The sequence below is a fragment of the Penicillium rubens genome (assembly GCF_028828025.1).
Source record: "Penicillium rubens strain IBT 27055 chromosome Unknown utg000002l_segment0_segment0, whole genome shotgun sequence".
NCBI lineage: Eukaryota > Fungi > Ascomycota > Eurotiomycetes > Eurotiales > Aspergillaceae > Penicillium > Penicillium rubens.
The window spans coordinates 3,293,903-3,310,408 of NW_026890600.1; the positions used below are offsets into that span (position 1 = coordinate 3,293,903).

The 16,506-nt window shown below is 49.5% G+C and overlaps 6 protein-coding genes across 6 annotated transcripts; 3 read left to right on the forward strand and 3 right to left on the reverse strand.

Annotated features, from left to right (window-relative positions):
• Window positions 1–365: 365 nt before the first annotated feature.
• Window positions 366–1,828, forward strand: N7525_003718 (putative transcription factor TFIIE complex alpha subunit; the record flags this gene model as incomplete). Its single annotated transcript, XM_002558822.1, has 3 exons — window positions 366–460; window positions 513–608; window positions 685–1,828. 3 exons carry the CDS (start codon window positions 366–368, stop codon window positions 1,826–1,828), a joined length of 1,335 nt encoding a protein of 444 aa, XP_002558868.1.
• A 2,241-nt stretch (window positions 1,829–4,069) lies between these two features.
• N7525_003719 (cytochrome P450) lies at window positions 4,070–5,673 on the forward strand (the record flags this gene model as incomplete). Its single annotated transcript, XM_061212799.1, has 4 exons — window positions 4,070–4,163; window positions 4,214–4,242; window positions 4,310–4,519; window positions 4,576–5,673. The coding sequence occupies 4 exons, from the start codon at window positions 4,070–4,072 to the stop codon at window positions 5,671–5,673; spliced, it is 1,431 nt and encodes a 476-aa protein (XP_061069820.1).
• A 379-nt stretch (window positions 5,674–6,052) lies between these two features.
• On the reverse strand, window positions 6,053–7,114 carry N7525_003720 (uncharacterized protein; the record flags this gene model as incomplete). Its single annotated transcript, XM_002558820.1, has 1 exon — window positions 6,053–7,114. The coding sequence occupies one exon, from the start codon at window positions 7,112–7,114 to the stop codon at window positions 6,053–6,055; it is 1,062 nt and encodes a 353-aa protein (XP_002558866.1).
• An 872-nt stretch (window positions 7,115–7,986) lies between these two features.
• sit1 (putative siderochrome-iron transporter Sit1) lies at window positions 7,987–10,222 on the reverse strand (the record flags this gene model as incomplete). Its single annotated transcript, XM_002558819.1, has 9 exons — window positions 7,987–8,363; window positions 8,425–8,484; window positions 8,540–8,821; window positions 8,875–8,932; window positions 8,990–9,409; window positions 9,473–9,577; window positions 9,629–9,769; window positions 9,825–9,908; window positions 9,983–10,222. 9 exons carry the CDS (start codon window positions 10,220–10,222, stop codon window positions 7,987–7,989), a joined length of 1,767 nt encoding a protein of 588 aa, XP_002558865.1.
• A 1,028-nt stretch (window positions 10,223–11,250) lies between these two features.
• N7525_003722 (uncharacterized protein) lies at window positions 11,251–12,611 on the forward strand (the record flags this gene model as incomplete). Its single annotated transcript, XM_002558818.2, has 2 exons — window positions 11,251–11,554; window positions 11,608–12,611. 2 exons carry the CDS (start codon window positions 11,251–11,253, stop codon window positions 12,609–12,611), a joined length of 1,308 nt encoding a protein of 435 aa, XP_002558864.2.
• Window positions 12,612–12,899: 288 nt separating this feature from the next.
• N7525_003723 (GcvT family protein) lies at window positions 12,900–15,452 on the reverse strand (the record flags this gene model as incomplete). Its single annotated transcript, XM_002558817.1, has 1 exon — window positions 12,900–15,452. The coding sequence occupies one exon, from the start codon at window positions 15,450–15,452 to the stop codon at window positions 12,900–12,902; it is 2,553 nt and encodes an 850-aa protein (XP_002558863.1).
• Between the last annotated feature and the right edge of the window lie 1,054 nt (window positions 15,453–16,506).

Here is a 16,506-nt window from a genome sequence, read left to right on the forward strand (position 1 = left end):
TTGGACTCTGCGGTTCATCTTTTCCTGATACTGGCACTAAGCCTATAATAGCCTAGTGTGTAGATAGATCCCACTAACCATATTTGGCTAGCCTTCTGCCTGAGGAATCAACTTTGCATGTGACGTGAAGCTCTGGACTTTGATTGCAACGCTCATTGTTCACTCATTCAACTAGGTCGGCGTGGCTTGTCGCTCAAACTCACTCTCACTTCTGTCGTGGAACCTCTCACTCCTTTTACTGCCTTTGATCAAAGCATGCTTGTCTTGTCCACTATCTGAAAACTGCGACTTCTCGCCTTGCGCTCCAGTTGAATTCTCTCCCAGCTTTCCCCGACTATCATCTTTTGCTCGGAGCCTCTACAACCATGGATCTTTCAAAGACGCTTATCCGAACTGTGGCGCGCGCATTTTACGAGACCCGTCACATCTTGGTCGTCGATGCGCTCTTCTTACATTCAGTGTATGATGAGAGTTGATTTCTGTTGATTGGTCACTTTGCTGACCAGCTACAGCCTTCACGCTGAGGACCTCGCCTTTTTAATGGGAATGCAACAGAAAGATCTTCGCAAGCTTTGCGCCAAGCTTCGGGAGGATCGCTTGATCGGAGTGTATGTCACTCGTCCCTGATGTGATCTACAACAAATGGTGGAAAGGCAAAGCTGATCTAGTTCTATCTGACTACAGGAGCACGCGCGCCGAGATACGTGATGGGTCCACTCGCCCAGTCAACCGCGAATACTATTACATCCCCCTCCACCCGGTTGTTGATGCGATCAAGTACAAAGTCTCCAAGTTGACAGCCATTATCAAAGCGCAGTACACACCGAGTGAGGAGCGCAAGGAATACATATGCCTGCGGTGCAAATCCGAGTGGACTGAACTGGACGTACTGAGTCTGGTCTCAGAAGAAGGGTTCGAATGTCAAAATTGCAGCGCCATCCTGGAACGGACGGAGGATGTCAAGGGCGCAGAAGGGATGGACAGTACAGGTCACGAGAAAAATAGCAAGCTTATGGCACAGCTCGACAACATGCTCAAACTACTCAAGCAGATTGACGCGGTCGAAATCCCGCCGAATGACTTTGAGACAGCGTGGGATCACAAGGTGGAGGTTGCCCGGAACCAGCACACACACCCCGTCCGTGCCGCGATTGCTGTTCCACCCAAGCCTCAGGATATCACACGTCCCAATGCCAAGACGGATGCCGCGGCACTGGAGATCTCTCTCACCTCAAGTGAAGAGAAGAGTGCCGCCGAGCAGGCCGATGAGGCCGCTCGTAAAGCAGCACTCGAAAAGCAAAACGCGCTTCCGGTTTGGCACACACATTCTACCGTCAATACCACCCAGGTTGGTTCTCAGATCAAGACCGACGTGGGCACTGTCGTGAAACCCGAGCTTGCGGATGAGGATCAAAAACCCAGTGTGGATGCCTTGGACGACAAAGTTGCCGCTTACTACGCTGAAATGGAGAGGGAGAAGGAACTGCAGGCTCAAGCAGATGCCAGCAGTGCAGACGAAGACTCAGACGAGGAAGACTTTGAGGACGTTGAGGGAATCTCCGGTCCAAGTGGACCGGCTACGCCCGCCATTGCTGCGCCTGCCACATCTTCTGGGGCTGCTGGCATCAAGCGTGAACATGAAGCGACCTCCAGCGGCCCTCCATCATCTACCGGGACTCCTTCCACCCCTGCCGACGATGGACCCGTGGCAAAGAAAATCAAGGTCGAGCCTGATATCAAGCCTGATCCTGATGCCAAAATTGAGGCCGAGGTCAAGAAGGAGGCCGAAGAATCTGACGAGGACGATGAGGAATTCGAAGATGTATAATGAAACTATTAAAAAAAGCCAAAATCGGCGCTGGCGCCGAATAATCCTGGCAGACTTGACAGCTCCGGAGGCTTGCAAAACCATTGAAATCGCTCATAGCCATAGAATTGCATGTTACTCAAACTTGAAAGCCCCAGCAAAGTGTATTAACAAATTTGATTGCGAACAGCACAGAAAATGAAGTGACAAGGCAAATACGCACTACATTCTAGCTTTCGTAAGTCCTGATAGTACAACTTGATGATTCGTCGTGCCCGGTTCATCATGGAATAGATGTCTTCCGTTCGACTTTGCAACTCTCCGAAATCGACCTTTGCGAACAATTGCAGCTCTTTACAACTTCCCACCAAGGGAGGCCGGCTGAGAGCCATAGTCCTGTCCTCATAAATTAGCAAAGAGGAGCCAAAGATTACATAGAACTGAGCCAGGGGATGTTGCTCATCGGACTTCCAGTCCAGGTCTTCCCAATCCAAATCCAGATTCCCAGGCCTGCGACGTAGCGAACTCGCCGTGTCTCACTACTTCATGGATTGATATCGTCCTCGCTTCCCACTGGCTGCATGAACACAACCCTTAGGCCTCACAGCCAAATGTGCAGCAAACGATCAACAACCACGTCGACCGGAACCTCGTCAACTATCAGTTGAGAAACTTGTTCTGCTTTCGTTGCAATAGTAGCTATGCCACCAGGGATTAGTGCAACCATTGTCGACGGGCTCGATAGAGACAGATTGGCATTCTAAAACGCATGGTACCTTTTAATATTACCTAGTTATATACATGTATAAACTAAAAATGAACATTTATTATACTATTTAGGTCTCTACGTACGTAAGTCGAAAAAGGAAGAAGAAATATGAAAACACGAAATATCTATTCTAGACATAAGGCTAGTCATGATCAGGCAATTATATCCTGTTGCCGGGAACCATGCTATGCCCTGGGCCTGGATATGACCTGCAAAGGTAGAAAAAGGATGTAGCGTGAGAAATAACGAAAGGAGGACAATTCGTCGTTCAACCGTTCAACATTAGGTCTTTTCTGAAGTACCTGAATCTGCAGTGTATTATCGGGTTGGGAATAGCATCACTCTGGGCTATACAACAAGTAGGGAGAAAAGAACGCCGTCGGTCTACCTAGGTAGGTACACAGGTAACTGGATCATATATCTGGGCACACCATGCCCCACCATCTACGATCCAACAGAGCGATCACGCATCAAAGGACGTCTTACGATTAAATTAGAGTCTGGGATCAGTGCTGGCAGTTACAGTCTTAGAGCGTCGGCAACGGCGTTGACTCTATCGAGTGAGCCATGAGCTCTGGATTGGCCACACTCTAGCACAAAGCCCATTCTATCATGCTATTATGTCGGTCACGTTGGGCACCAGCCCGACACTGGCCACCCTATGACAGTCTGTTAATCCCTCTTGGGGGATCTTTAGAGGTTCATAAAGAGATGCGAGTCATGCGAAGAATGTCGCCCTTCGAGCTTCCTTCCTTGAGAAGCATAATATAATACCGGAGACTTGGGACACTTTCCAGCTCGCCGCTAAAGAGCTTGTAGCGGGTGGATCAAGTGCATTTTCATTCCAGGAATCTTCGGCGTTTATATCGGCGAGCGTGGGGTTGCACTGACGCGATTTTGTGTGAGTCAACGGAGACGGCTGATTGGAGGGCTATTTGCGTATCATAGTGAGGAAACGTACAGGTTAGAGAGCCCTATATTTAAATGCAGTAGATATGTCCAGCGAAGGAGGATCTGGGATAAACAAACGGGCGGAGAAGGAGTGCTCCTTGACGCCTTTGAAGATACTTGGACTCATTGAAAACATAAAGATGTCATATAGCTCCCAGATAATGATATGTAGTAACTCTTGCGGTGCTCGCCGGATACTACTACCTCTACAGGGTACAGGAACACCTATCAGGATTTGTCCAAAGACGAGATTCTTCTCAATTTAGACACCCCAGGAGTCATGGAGATGCTTTTATGCAGAGGGGGTCAGCCGGATACAATTTCAATCGAGCTCGGAGTTTCTTATATTTCGTTCAAACTATATATTTGGAGTCTTGTCTTTCCGTCGTTTAGCGTCGCTGGCATAGAAAAATATCCAGTAAGACACGATGGCGACTATACTATTTTGCCTGTTTCTATTGGCAGCTGCTTGTCTTTATGGCTTAGGTCGAGTTGTATACAATATCTTCCTCCACCCACTGCGAAACTTCCCCGGGCCTTGGATGGCTGGAGCCACGTCGAGTTGGAAAGCATATAAAGAGGTTATCAAGGAAGAGTCGGCAGTTCATGAACTCTTTTATCTCCATAAGAAATATGGTATGATAAAATTGGGACCATGAGACATTTCCTTCTAACATACCTACTAGGTGATATAGTCCGCGTTGCCCCGAACGAGGTGAGTTCTTATAACATCAGTCTACACTTCCCTTATAAAGCACAAATAGGTCACTCACCTCTCACAGCTCCATTTTGGAAGCCCAGGTGCGTTCCACGATATCTACCATAGCAGCAAAAGGTGGGACAAGGACACGGGTCTTTACCGAACCCCCGGGGTTTCATCCGGGTCATTCACATTTTTGAAGTACGCTCAGGCAAAAGAACGGCGCGAGGTGATTCTTCCAATCTTCTCCAAGAAAGCGATCAATAGTCTTGAACATCTCGTCTGGCGAAACGTGGGTAGTATATAGCTTTGCTTCTTTTTGCCTATCGCTAAATCACCGGTTTATAGGCGAATCGGCTTGCATCTTCCATCGCCAAAACGAATGCATCAAAAAAGTCCGTCGATCTGCTCTACGCATTTCGGTCTTACACGCTCGATACTATAATGTGCTTCACATTCGGCAATTGCGTAAACGCCCTCGATGCGCCGGCATTCAGCGACCCTCTGATTCTAGCCATGGACGCCAGCCTTCGTATGCTGCCACTAATGAAGAATTTCCCTATAATCCGAGATCTCATCTTTGCCATACCACCAAGCCTGGTTATGCGTCTCATTCTCAACTCCCAGAAACTAGCCCCACGGCTATACCAGGTCCGCGATCTCGTCCAGCAACAGCTTCAAGTCGTCCTAAACTGCCCTTCAAAGCTCGATACCGTACCTCACCAGACGCTCTTCCACCGCATGCTTGATCCAGAATCATACCGGAGCAAACAGGTCCTAAATATGACAGAGCTACACGACGAGGGCTTCACACTCATCTTCGCGGGTGCCAATACGGTAGCCGACACACTGCTCATGGGCCACTGGCATCTAATGCAAAACCAAGCCCTGCTAACACAACTACGAACCGAAATTCTCACCGTCTGGCCAGATGAAAAGCAGCCATCCCTAGCAGACCTCGAGACACTACCTCTGCTGACAGCAACTATCAAAGAATCCCTCCGCTTTATCCCGTCCGGTGTATCCCTAACACGCGTTGTGCCACCAGGAGGCGCCGTAATAGGAGGGAAACAGATTCCTGGCGGGACAGTGGTTGGCATGGCTATTTTGCACGTGCATCAGAGCGCGGAAGTGTGGGGTGCGGATGCGCTTGTGTTCCGGCCGGAACGGTGGCTGGAAAGCGCGGAGCAGGCAAATGCCCGGAACGGGAAGAGTGAATTGGATCACTGGCTCGTTGCGTTTAGTCGGGGGCCGCGCATGTGCTTTGGGATGAACTTGGCCTGGGCGGAGATGTATATCGCTCTCGCTACTATGATTCGCCATTTTGACTTGACTATTGATGGTACCACGGCGGAGGATATGCAATGGCGGGAATGTATTGCGGCTTACTATCCTAACAGGCATTTGCATGCGTGGTGTCGTCCGGTTGGGTCTGGGGAAGTGTAAAGAGGATTTATATGGCCTTAGGGGAGATTAGGCGACTAGGTGGTCCTTCATCTATCTCCTTGGGTCTCCCATAGCTTCTCTCTTCTCTCCAGATCAGAATAACAAGCCTTTAATCTAGCTTTTGCTCAAGTAGGCTATATCAAACTATCCATGGATGAGATATTCTTTCGTGCCGCAACTCCATTCTATGAGAGCGATCTGGGAATCGTGCCCTAGTATAACAGCATACTACCATGGGCAATTTAATATAACCCATAGGGACAAAACAGACAATTTGACAAACAATGCTTCGGTGTAACCGTATATTCGTTAATCGTACTCTAGAAAAAGCATACATATAGCTGAGCCCCTAAAAGTCACAAATAAATCACAAGCCAGCTTAGGCAGTAACCCTATTAGCCTTCAGATACTCATAATCCGGCATAGAATCTCTCGTAGCCTTCTCAATCAACTCGGCAACCTCATCCCCAAACTCGAGACGCCACTTAGCAACCTCCGCATCGATATCAACCGACGCCGGAGCCTTATCCTTAACAACACCAGTCGACTCCTCCAAAGTCGATAACATGATAGAAGCAGCAGTCTTATGGAACGCCACCTCCTCAGGCGTATCCGCGTTCGCAGTCTCAGCCGCCCAGCTCTCAGACTTCTTCTCAGCACCATTCCACTCAAACTGCATGAAAGAAGTGTCAAGACCAGCCTTCTCACAGAACTTAACCACAGCACCGGGGTTATGGATGACATCATTAGCATCGATAACCAAAGGCGTGACAGACTCATCCGGCTGCTCACGACACCAGTCAAACAGCGTCCGCGTCCACTCCATGCTCATGTTTGTAAACGACGCACCCCTCATGCCGTCGTCATCAATGAACCCAGCCTTGGACAACTTCTGCATAGCGCGGTACATGGACGGCCAGGCCAGTGCCGGGTGACGGATGATGAAAGCGATCCGCCAGGTGCGCAGATACTCGTCCGGCATGATGGTTTTGTTCTTGGCGGAGAAGGTCGCCGAGGACCCGTAGCGTTCAGGCATAGATACCTGGAACTGGCTGTGATCTTCAGGTGTGATGCCTTCATTGTTCGTGAAGAAGCACGGGTTAACCAACCAGAAAGCGTGTTCTTTGGTGAACATGATCTTGTTCTCGGCGCGGGCTCGGGCGGAGTACTCCTCTAGTCTGTCGAAGCACTTCTGCACGACGGCTTTGGTTTCGCTCTTCTCCTCGGCAGTCCATTGGTCTAGCGGTTTTTCGACGAGACCCTCAATGCCGGCTGCCATGAAGGCATCGTAGAAGAAGTAGCCGCCCTTTGGGCTGCTGAGGACATTTGGTTGGTTGGGGATGTTGAGGACCTTCAGGAGAAGATTCGAGGCAGTGCGCGGTACACTGACGAGGAGGATTCGGTGGGGTTCATTATTTCCAGGGGTGGAAGTGGCAGCCATGATGGGATGGCTTTTTGGTTTCTTGGTTGAGAATGTATATAGAGTGGATGTGGCTGAATGATAATTAAGCTTAACTTGCTGCGATACAATGAGAGTGAGAAGAGATGGCTATATCCTGGAGCCGGATGGCGTGATCCCGAGTTAAATAGATTCGACTCTTCCCTCTTCTGTCCAGCTGCAGGATCAGCCCTCTTTCATCTTAAAATTTTTTGGCCCCCTCTTTACCGGGCTGTAGTTTACGCATTTACGCATGTAAGTGGGTCGCATTTCTGACATCTGTGTGGAATTCTGTTAAATTCCGAGGGGGCCGGGGGGGGGTCACACAGATGGGGGAAATATCCTAATGGGGTCGGATGCGGTTGATACCGCATCCGATCGGCTTTTGTCGCTGTTTGTCAACGCCGAGGGGGCGCCAGCGATGAGATTCTTCATTGGATGGCAGTAGTGATCGGCAAACGAAGCTCTTAGAAAGCTACAGTGGTACGATGCATGTTTCGCATTCGGCCTTCGCATCGGAGGATATGATCCGTGAATACCGATCCACATGGTCAATTATTATGCGCATACGTTATGTATGCATGACTGACATTCAGACATATGGACATATGGATTGAAGGCGGGGTATGGGAAGTGGATCGGCGAGATTCAACGAATTGGAGGATATTTTGCATTCATAAGGTTGGTCCTGACAGCTCCGGTGTCACGAGGGCTTAGTCGAAGATAAACACAGCTAGATATTGAGAGGCGCAACACATCGCCAATCACCTGATATCTCTGACTTCCAAAGTTATTTGCAGAGATATTGAACACACTAAAGCATACACTTCCGCGAGATATATTAAGCGAAATCAGATTGTACCCAACGTACCCTTTCACCGAGGGGAGAAATCAGAATCACTGCTCTCCTCCTCCGCCTTAGCAAGACTCTGTTCCTTTGTGAGTGTCGGGTTGCGAATAACTAGGGCGAAGGCAATCAAAGGCACTGTCAGGCAGATACCCGTGATGCATAGCAGACGCTGCGTCTTCTGATAGGCGAGAATGACGTTGTCGCGGTCAGGCGTACCCACCGGATTGACCGCTGCAAACTCGAGAGGCTTGGCGTAGACATAAGCAGCGAGAGTTTCATTGCCGAGTCTATAGTTTAGTTCAGAAGGCAGCACTTGGTTCCAGATTGCGCCGGAGATTGTGTTTCCCAGTGCGCTACCGACGTTATAGGCGGCGAGATAAAGACCAGTTATCACAGCGAGATCTATCCGATTGTCAGCCATTGACTTGTTTATTTGGTAGGCCGAATTCTGTCGAATACTTACGTTCGTGCTTAGATGCGACCTGGATACTGGCTTGCGCCGGGTAGGGGAACATTCCACCAGCTGGGAGATTTGTCAGATACGTTCAACCAACACTGCAGCGGGGGGAATAACTCACCAATACCAAGCAGAACTTGAGCGCCAATAACACCAGAATGACTGGAGTCCGCGACGCCACCTCGGAAGTAGATGAGAATTCCAAAGGCAACCATGAACAGGAGGGTTCCGGCCACGATGAAGGGCTTCAATTGGCGAACCTTCATGACAATGAGACCGAGAATAACACCGGTAATAACCGAGACAAAACTGTAGAGCTGCGTGATCCGAGTCGCACTGAGGACTGATTCGCCGAAGCTTACGTAGAGCACGGTGTATAGGAAATCTCCTTGGAGGTACCACGCTATAGAAATGTTAGGCCTCGACCATGGATGGGTAGTATTCTGCAGGACGTACCAGTGTTGAGCATAATAGGGATTCCAAGGGCACCCCAAACAGCACGGTCTTTCAGTAACTAGAGCCGAAGTGAGTCAGTAAGAACCAAGAAGGTGTGTTTAATCATATCACTCACTTTGAATGGAAGCATCGGGTGCTGGCAGGTTCTCTCCCAGAAAATCCAGACCGGGATCAGCAAAACGCCAATGACAAGCGGCGCAATGACCTTTGCTGTCTTCCACTGTGCAGTTACGCCTCCAGCGAGGGTAAATGGAACAAGAATGCATGCCAGCATGGCAATCAGCAGAATATTGCCGACGATGTCCAGATGCCAGAATAGTTCTAGGGCCAGTTGCCTTTTGCCCAGCAGCTGGAGAGAGCTCTTATAAGATTCAAGTGCCCCGCTCTTCTTCGCGCGTCGGTGGACGATGAAAAGAACTACGATAAGAGGGATAGCGCACACAGGGTAGATGATAGCAAACATGCCGATTCCCCATTGCCATGTGGTAGTCTTGAGAACCGCAGAGGTCAAGTTGCCACTAATCCAGGTATTTATCTAATAAACATTCAACAAATTAATATGTTGTAATCGGTACGTGGGAGTACGTTTAGGACTCACAATAAATGGCATGGCCGGAACGTAGGAGAAGAGAAGACGAGATCGGCTAGAAGTCACATCGGCGACTAGGACTTCGACCAGAAGCATGATGCTGGTGTATCCAATCTAGAGGAATTAGACATAGATCAAAGGGTCATTCATTGGTGCATATCTCACCTGATAGATAACAGCTCCCGCAGCGAAACCCGACAAAGTCAAAGCGCACGATTCTACGATGGTGCCCACAGTGTAGAAGAGGATTGAGACAAGGATAAGTTCCACTCTGCCAAATACATCTGCAACCTTTGCTGCAGTAGGCTGTGAAGGGAAGGTCAGCCGCTGTGATGAATCATTGGCTTCTGGATATCCGTACCTGTGCAGCAGCAGCAATTACGGCTCGGAGGACATTGATGGTCGCAAGAAGACTGTGTTGGCCGTAAAACTGAGTAGCATAGGGCTGTCCAAAACATGAGGTATTAGTATTCTCCATTCTTGTCAAATGTCTTGACGTCAGAAATGCGAGATACGTACCTGATATGTGTAACGGACAGTCCCATCCAAGCCGTACACATAGGCGATCAAGAAAACAGCAAGAAAGAGGAAGACCCGATCCCAGAATCGGAAGTACGATGTAATAATCTCGATGCGACGAACACCTGGACTTCCTTGACCCATCAGACTGACAGGCTCACCAAGTGGGACAGCTTCATTGCGGGGGTTCTTCGAGTCCCCACTGACTCGGTCAACGTTGACCTCATTGACAAGCGACATGGTAATCTTGCAGAATGAGATTCCAGATCTAGGATGTAAAGAGGAAGAAGAACATGAGGGAAAAGGCCAGAGAAAATATGATTGCCAAGAGATGAAAAAGTCTAAGATAAAACCGCTCACTCAATCTTATCTGATGGGCCTGTGACCCAGGAAAGTGCCGAGGAGGCGCTAAGAGCGTTTGTCTAAGAAAACAGCCACTCACACAGCTTGGATGAGCCCCCACCTCGCATCCAGCCATGGTCCGGAATTATTATTTGACACGGGGCTCGCTCTAGACTTCCCTAGTGTCCATTGTAACCCTGAATGGGCACACCCGTGCACGAAGTATCGGATGATTTCCTGTTCTAGCGTAGGCGAACTCCGGATAGTTGAGAGTGCAGAAGAGGTCGAACAGACATTGTTATATTATACTATCATATCTAGGTAAGAACAGGAGAATTTCTCAGGTATACATGTAGAAAAATAACATTGTGTCCAACGGAAAAAGAAAGCGATCAGCTCCTAATCTCGGAGGCTCCCCAAGTCAAATTACATAATGCCCCCACCTGGGTACCTGCCCACACACCACATGGCCGCATCCGCTCAATCTTGGCCCGACGCGTTGGACGCGCCCCTTGCACTGCAGTCACTTGAGCCGCTATCAACGATTGAGCGGAGTTCACCTCTAATTGAGCTGTCTTGGCCAATCATTCGGCAACTATGGTCACATCGTCAATTTTTCCGCTGGAAATTTGGTTGATGATCTTTCAGTATCTTCGCGACGAAGAAAGCCCACAACACATCAGCAGGCTCGCACAGACATGCAAATCTTTTCATCAAGAACTTAATCATCTTCTATACCACCCTGTACGGCTGAGGCGGGTAGAGAATGCTCGCCACTTCGCCAATACCATCTCTAGTCGCCCAGACTTAGCTGCACTTGTGAAGGAAGTGCGACATTCCGAGGATGTGGGATTTTCCGACTTTGCCAACTACTCTGAACCTTTCTACGCAGCGCTCCCCAACTTGAAAACCTGCAAACACTGGTAATGAGACAGAATCTCCCACCAAGTGATGACGGGCACACGCCACAAGCGGAAGTACAGGCAGTGTTTACCGATATTTACTACCAAAACCAGGACTTCCACATGAGAGATTGTGAGGATGATCTACTGGCTCTCATGATGTGGATGGACGATAAAGGGTACCCTCTGGGTGACGCATCGGATCCATTCGGCCTTGGATTTAATCCTTTGGGCCACTTTTCGTTCCAATCTTGGGCAGAGGATCTGTCCGAGTACACATATTTTGGCCAAAACTATCTCAAAGACTTAATTCCCGCACTACAAACCTGTAAGTTGCCGAATCTCAGGGCTTGTCGCAAATCTAATAATATGAAATTACAGGTCATATTGGAACTGATTCGGACCTTGACCCTATACACAATGCGGGCAAGTATCAGCCTTATGTCGAATTTAATGAGACAATTTTCACCTTGCCCCATTTGCGAAAACTCTGCATCACAGGTGTTACGTTTCGGGACTTTGGATTGAAAGACGAGCTCATTGAACATCGTACCACGAATCTAAAAGAGTTGCTGCTTCTCAACTGTGGAATCTCAACTGAGAATCTCGAACTCATCATTCGATTCCCGCGTGCCTTAGAACGGCTTACCATTAGAGTTCCTGTTTCTTTACTATCTGAATACGAGGAAGAAGATTACCTGTCATTCTCCGGGGAATTGAGTGCTCGGCATGCTGAATCCTTGGAGTACTTGGATTTAGACATTTACGGAGGCCTCGATGTCGGCTTTGGGCTCGATTACTTTGATGTTCTCAAGGAAATCGTAATCACCCCTCATTCAGTGATTAAGGATCACGATGGAGAGACAGTCTTGACAAGTAGTCTCCAGAGACTTACAATCCGATACGAGGAAGGCACTGGTCTACTACTAGACGACATCTTCAATCAAGTCGAGACCGCAAAACTCCCCAACCTGCGCTCCGTGATATGCCAAATACCCGACAATCTCTGCGAAGGTACAACCAGCTCGGCGGTACGCGTCGAAGCCGAGGCTTTCAAATCCCTATTCAAAGATCTCGGGGTGGAGCTATCAACAGAACTCGTTCCATATCCTCTGACCATGCCGAAATATGATGTTTGTCCGTGTGAAAACTTGACCTTCTATCATCAATTTCCCTTCCATCCCCGCCCCAAGCCTCGCCCGCAAAACGTGCCGGCAAGCTACAGCAACCCTATGCCGATGCCCGTCGTTCATGACTCGGACCCATATGACGGTGACTATCCTTACCTATATGACATGAGCCCGCCTTCTCCTCCCCGAATGCCCACTTCTATGCCCACCTTTATGGACTACGATGACTATCTTGACTGGATGTATGGCGGTTGAGTGGGATAAATCTACGTCTCCCCTTTCAGGACGTGCTGTCGTGTATTTCCACAGTACTTGTTTGCTCATTTATCCTGTATTCTATCTGTACATATATTCATCTGTGCGCCGCGATGGGGGTTGGTGTTGGCGGGCTGGCGATCTGAGATCCACCTACTCCTTAATATCTATGACCTCCTTGATAGGTTCTTCGCTATTAATTGGGAACCCGGCTGTTCTACAGAAAGCACAAATCACAGAAAATATTGTATGACATTTACGCTTGTATATGTAGAACATGTATCATCATCAAAGTCGTGACATGAACGCGGTCTCTGGTCCAGTCGCCGAAGGCAAGCTATCCTGTCTGAGACGATTCATCTCAGGGTCATAAAGCGACTCGGCCTCGACAGTCGCCCTAATGCGCTTTCCGAAATACTCAATCTCCACTGTCTCACCTTCGCGCAAATACCCAGGAAGCCAGGCATAGGCAATTGGTTTACCAATCGTGTACCCAAATGCAGCGGTGGTTACATAGCCAGCCGCTTTACCATTGTGGAAAACAGGCTCCTTGCCAAGAATCATCGAGCGACCATCATCAACAGTCAAAGCCCGTAGTCGCCGCGAAGGTACTTGCTTAGAAAGACGTTGAAGGGCGGCTTTACCAACGAAGTCATCTTTCTTATTTGCGTCCACGGCGTAGGAAACACCAGCCTCGAACGGATTGTGCTCCGTCGTCATATCCACGCCGTAGGTCCGGTACCCCTTCTCGAGACGCATTGAGTTAAACGCACTGCGGCCTCCGGCAATGAGTCCGTGCAGCTTTCCAGCTTGCCAGATTGTGTCCCATAGACGTTGTCCGTACTCGGCGCTGGTTTGGACTTCCCAGCCTAGTTCGCCGACGTAGGACTTCCGGATCAGTGTAACTGGGATACCCTGAATAACTGTTTTCTTGAGACTGAAGTAGGGAAGGCCCTTGTTGGAAACGTCGACCGTGGTTATTCCGGCAATCACATCCCGGGCTCGAGGACCCCATAGCCCGATGCAGCATGTGCTGCCTGTTACATCGCGGACTTCGGTCCATTGTCCGGGTGTGTTCTGTTCGTGCACTCGGGCTTCTCTGGTGAGGTACGCGAGGTCGGTTGCAGTGTTTGCTCCGATCTGGAACACATCATCGTCAAGTCGTAGAACAAAGATGTCCCCGCGAATACCACCGTGGTCATTCAGGAGGAGGGTATAAGTAACGGTGCCTGGCTTGGTGGTTATGTCACTCGTGGTCAGCCGCTGGAGGAGACCCACTGCTCCAGGACCGCGCACATCAAATCGATGGAAAGCAGTCATATCAAACATAGCAACAGCATTCCGCGTCTTCCACGCCTCGGCAGCAGAAATAGGCGAATGAAGCTGCGCCGACCAGGAATCCCGTTCAACAGGCTGCCACGATGGAGGGAGAGATTTAACAAGATCTTTGTTTGCCTCGTACCACCACGGCCGCTCCCAGCCACCAGTCTCGAAGAAGACAGCCCCTAGCTCCACCTCACGGGCGTAGAATGGACTAACACGCAAATTGCGAGGCGACTCCCGCTGCTGGAGCGGGTGGATAATGTCGTATATTTCGACGAAGTTCTGCTGTCCGGTCTCGCTGACGTAGTCGCGATTGAGTTGTACTTCTTCGAAGCGGGAAAGCTCACATTCTGACACGTCGATGTCCGATCGGCCGGTTGTGAGTATTTGGGCTAGCGCTCGGGCGACGCCTGCGGAGTGTGTAACCCACACAGCTTCGGCTACGTAGAAGCCGTCGAGATGGGATGGTTGGCCGAGGATTGGACCGCCATCGGGTGTGAAGGAAAAGACACCGTTGAAGCCATCTGCGATTTCTGTATTCTGGAGGGCGGGGAGGAGCTTTTGAGACTCCTTCCAAGCTGGGTCGAAGTCTTCGGTTGTGAATTCGAGGCGGGAGGGCATGTTCTTTTCGTCAACCTCTTTAGGTGTGAGTCCAAGGGATGCCGCGACGACGGGCATTGGACGGTGTCCGTAATATCCAATGCCGTACTGTCCGCCATGTTCACGGTAGTAGAGACGCTTATCCTGGTGTCGGAGGATTGGCAGTGTGGCATTCATTCCATTGATCATGTTGTTGATACCTCGACCAGCGAGAGCAGGTACTGCCGTAGTCTTTGCATATTGGTGTGCCAGCGGGAGCAAAGGAATTTCCACGCCGACCATGGCTCCCAATTCAACACCCCAGAACCCAGCGCAAGAGACAACAATGTCTGCCGGGATAGTGCCACTTGGAGTACTGACTCCGGTGACGCGACGGCCGTCCCGCTCAATTCCTGTCACGGGAGTATGGCCCAGATAACGCACACCGGCCTTGCTGGTCCGTTCAATGAGTAGTTGTGTTGCTCGAGCTGCTAGCGCGAGACCATCACTGGGGATATGCAGACCGCCCAATACCATCTCATTGTTCAGATGAGGATACATCTTGTAGCACTCCTCTGCGCTGACCAGCCGTGCCTCAATGCCCCATGACGAGGCGTATCCATGTTTCCGCTTCAGATCCTCCAGCCGTGCGGGTGTGGTTGCTACTTCGAGACCGCCCACTTGATTGAAGCACTTGTGTCCATCCTTCTCTATCGATAGAAGCTTCTCGACTGTGTATCGTGCGAGGTGTGTCATTGTCTTGGACGGGCTTGTCTGAAATACGAGTCCCGGGGCATGTGACGTCGACCCGCCTGGCATGTGCAACGGGCCCTGCTCAACGACAGTGATATCGCTCCATCCTCGAGAGACCAGCTCGTCGGCGAGGTTGGTGCCTACGATACCGGCTCCGATGATGACAACGCGTTGTGAAAGGGACATTATTATGTGATTGGTATTATACGACCGTTGGAAAGTGGCAGACAGCTGTTCTATTTGTATATTCACATACTTGGATGTGTCGTACAATGTGTGACATTATCGTACATAGCTCCCCGCACCCCGCAGAGCTGTGTGGCAATTTCAAGCTGTGTCCTGAAGCTATTGATAAAGATATTACGCCCCGCACGGGTTCCGGCGATGTAAAGCCGAGAACGCCAGTAACGAACACGGGCTGCCATCTTCGCAGCAAATCAGGATGGCGGGGTATATCCTTGGCTGACCCACGTTAGCATTGATAATGAAGCTGGTCAGGTCAATCATAATCGGCCAACCAGCTTTATGTGGCGCTTTTGCGTTGACAATGGATAACATTACCGTTTCGGGTCACGGGTCCTAATTTTAGTCTGAGGGGTAGCGTCATAGTTGCCTCAGTGAAGTCGGACTTTTATTCGCAGTTCTGGCCGAGGTCGAGTAGTTACCTTTTAACAAAGCTGCTTTATAGTCTGCACTGGCGGTTGTCCTGGTGTGGACCTCTGGAGGCTCTGTCTGATCCAACTGATACCGGAGCGGAAAATCAAAATATCCGTGTCATTGGCTTAACCTATTTTGTCACTCGAACGAATCATCAGATACGTACATATTCCACCATTGAGTCAATGGCTACTAGCATTTATCTTGATGCTCAGTGGTAGTTCATCTGTGAACTTCTTGTAAAATGTAACGTTTACAGTGTGACCTTGAAAAAAGCGTAGTGAAAAACAGGCTTGAACGACAAGGACCATACAGATCCAATTCGTCCCCGGCTGTGGACAGCTTTGTAGTATATCTGAGCTTATCACTGTTAGGCTCCGCAAGGGTGCATCCAAAACACATTGGATCGGGGGAAAACAAAACACAGACACGTTGGATTTAAGCAACAGTATCCGAGCTTTAGACCAGGATCTACCTAGGTAATACATTTGCATGATTAGCTTCAAGCTAGCTACTTGTAGTAAAGACATTGTAGTACATTGTTGTAGAGTGAAGGAATGTCATTGGCAGCACATTCCAACAT